Source organism: Pundamilia nyererei, unplaced genomic scaffold, assembly GCF_000239375.1.
Source record: "Pundamilia nyererei isolate P.nyererei 1_Seehausen unplaced genomic scaffold, PunNye1.0 scaffold00154, whole genome shotgun sequence".
Taxonomy (NCBI): domain Eukaryota; kingdom Metazoa; phylum Chordata; class Actinopteri; order Cichliformes; family Cichlidae; genus Pundamilia; species Pundamilia nyererei.
The window spans coordinates 387,381-389,551 of NW_005187555.1; the positions used below are offsets into that span (position 1 = coordinate 387,381).

A 2,171-nucleotide genomic window follows, 5' to 3' on the forward strand; every position below is an offset into this window, starting at 1 on the left:
CACTTACATCTCTGCCAGATGCTTTTGGGATCCAACAACAAGCTTCCAGCTTGCTGGCTGATATTTGGCCGCTCTTCTTGGACGGACTGGTAGAGTAATTTAGTTGGTTGGTTTTCCTCCTGTGCTCCACAAACTTTTGGCTTTTGGGAATGCCGTTCCTGAAGCTTGATGTTATTCTGCTTTCATTCCAAAATCAGTTTTGATGGTTGTTCGGGATCGTTGTCCTGTAGGAACACCCAACTACATCCAAGGTTCAACCTTCTATGTATTTAAAGAATACATAGAAGAATGTGAAGAATGTGTATGTAGTCCTCTTTCTTCATGATTTCACCAACTTTATGCTGTGTACCTGCACCACTGGCAGTGAAACAGCCCAGAGCGTGATGCTACCACCGCCATGCGTCACAGCTGCAGTGTTCTCAGGGTTGAAAGCCTCACCTTTGCTCCTCCAATCAGCTCCATCTTTGTCTCATCTGACCATCAAACTTTTCTCCAGACGCCGTTTGGCTCGTCCACGTGGGCAGATTTCAGTTGAGCTCGTTGATTTTGGAGCAGGAGCTTCTTTCTTAGTCCTTGGAGATGTGAGACTGGCTTCACTGTGGAAGTGACACTGGTGTTCCAGCAGATTCCAGTCCACAGCAGGCTTGATCCTGGGTGGGTCCTGAACATTGACAGTTTGGCTCTAATTCAGATGTGTCACCACTTTGCCAAGGAGTGGATGGAGACTTCTGAGCATGACTCCACTGAAGGATTAAATAATGAAATGAGGAATATTTTGCTCATTTTGGATTTGACGCCACACATTGGCCAGTTCTGTTTCTTTCTACATGTGTGTCATGTTGACAGTGAATGTTTACTGTGTGTAAAACTGGATTTTGTTAGTTGATGAAACCCTGCATTGAAAGAACATTATAAAAACTGTAACGATCGTATCTTCTGTTCATTGTATTTATTTAATTCCTTGTCTTTTTATGAAAGAAACCTTACAAACACGAAATACTTTCGTGACCTTTAACCTTTAACATGCAAACTGAGGCTGTGGAGTCTCAGATGGGACTCTTGGCTTTTGGACGTCCACTCCTGGGAGGATCAGCAGCACCGGCTGATGAACCGACCTCTTAATTCCTCGCTGTATTTCGTTTTCCACACTTTCCTGCTTCTATGTTTGGCTTCATAAATAACGACAGAGTGTAAAAGTGTCTGCATTCAAACCAGATGATTTGCATCATGTTTCGATATGTAAAACATTAGAAACTTTGTTTTAAACCGCGACGAGAATAAAGCAGCGATTCTGAATCTGTCTCCCAGTAACGATCAATAACACAAAATACCATTTTGATATAACAGCGATATTAATCACAGAACAGGTCAAGCTTAAATAAAACCCAACATTTAGATTTACATTTCTTATTGGAGTCACTGAAATTTGAATTCATGCTTATTAAAACTCAAACTTTACGGCCATCAGCTGCCAAACTGGACGCTGTGCTAGGAAGAGGAGAAACGCAGAATCTGGGCTGTAAGCAGGACGTGAGCAGCTTCCAGCTAAAAAATGGTCCGGAGTGAGTTTTCAGTTAGAAACCTGCTTTCCAGGCTTCATACTTCCTAATCCTCAGCACGCTGTGACGATGCTCCGACCTCTGACCTGCTCTTTATCTGTAAAGTCAGACATCCAGAGAGTGCGGCTTCCCCTCCCGTTGACCTCTGCGAGCAGACGCTGTGAGCTTCTCCCTGATAAGCGGATGTGCTGTGATATCTCACCTGCATCGATGATCCCTCCACTCGTGCCACGTAGGCGAATCGATCGAGGAAGGTGACGGTTACGGGGACGGCGACGAAGAATCCGCTAACGAAGGCTCGCAGGCAGCGTCGCCCCGCCGTGGCCTGCTGAGCCATCGCAGATCTGGACAGGGAAGAAGAACATGAGAGCGGGAAGTCGACGTTACCGCGACAACACGCAGGAAAATAAACAGCGCTCAGATTAGACTACGTTAGATTAAACTTTATTGATCTCTGCGGGGAGGCGGGGCAATGCAGCAGTGGGAGATTAATAGAAACACACCAGAGAAAGTAGAGGTGGGAATCACCATAAATCCCACGATACGATATTATCACAATACTTAACGCACGATACGATATTATTGCAATTTTTAAAAATATTTTGCGATATT

At 44.6% G+C, this 2,171-nt stretch overlaps 1 protein-coding gene across 1 annotated transcript in view; it reads right to left on the bottom strand.

Moving 5' to 3' along the window:
- Nucleotides 1-2,171, bottom strand: part of immp2l (inner mitochondrial membrane peptidase subunit 2) — a 197,500-nt gene that overhangs the window by 175,307 nt on the left and 20,022 nt on the right. The window contains exon 2 of the mRNA XM_005745096.1: nucleotides 1,762-1,903. Within this exon, the coding sequence (XP_005745153.1) occupies nucleotides 1,762-1,896 (135 nt within the window). The 5' untranslated portion in view covers nucleotides 1,897-1,903. The remainder of the gene's footprint in view (nucleotides 1-1,761; nucleotides 1,904-2,171) is intronic.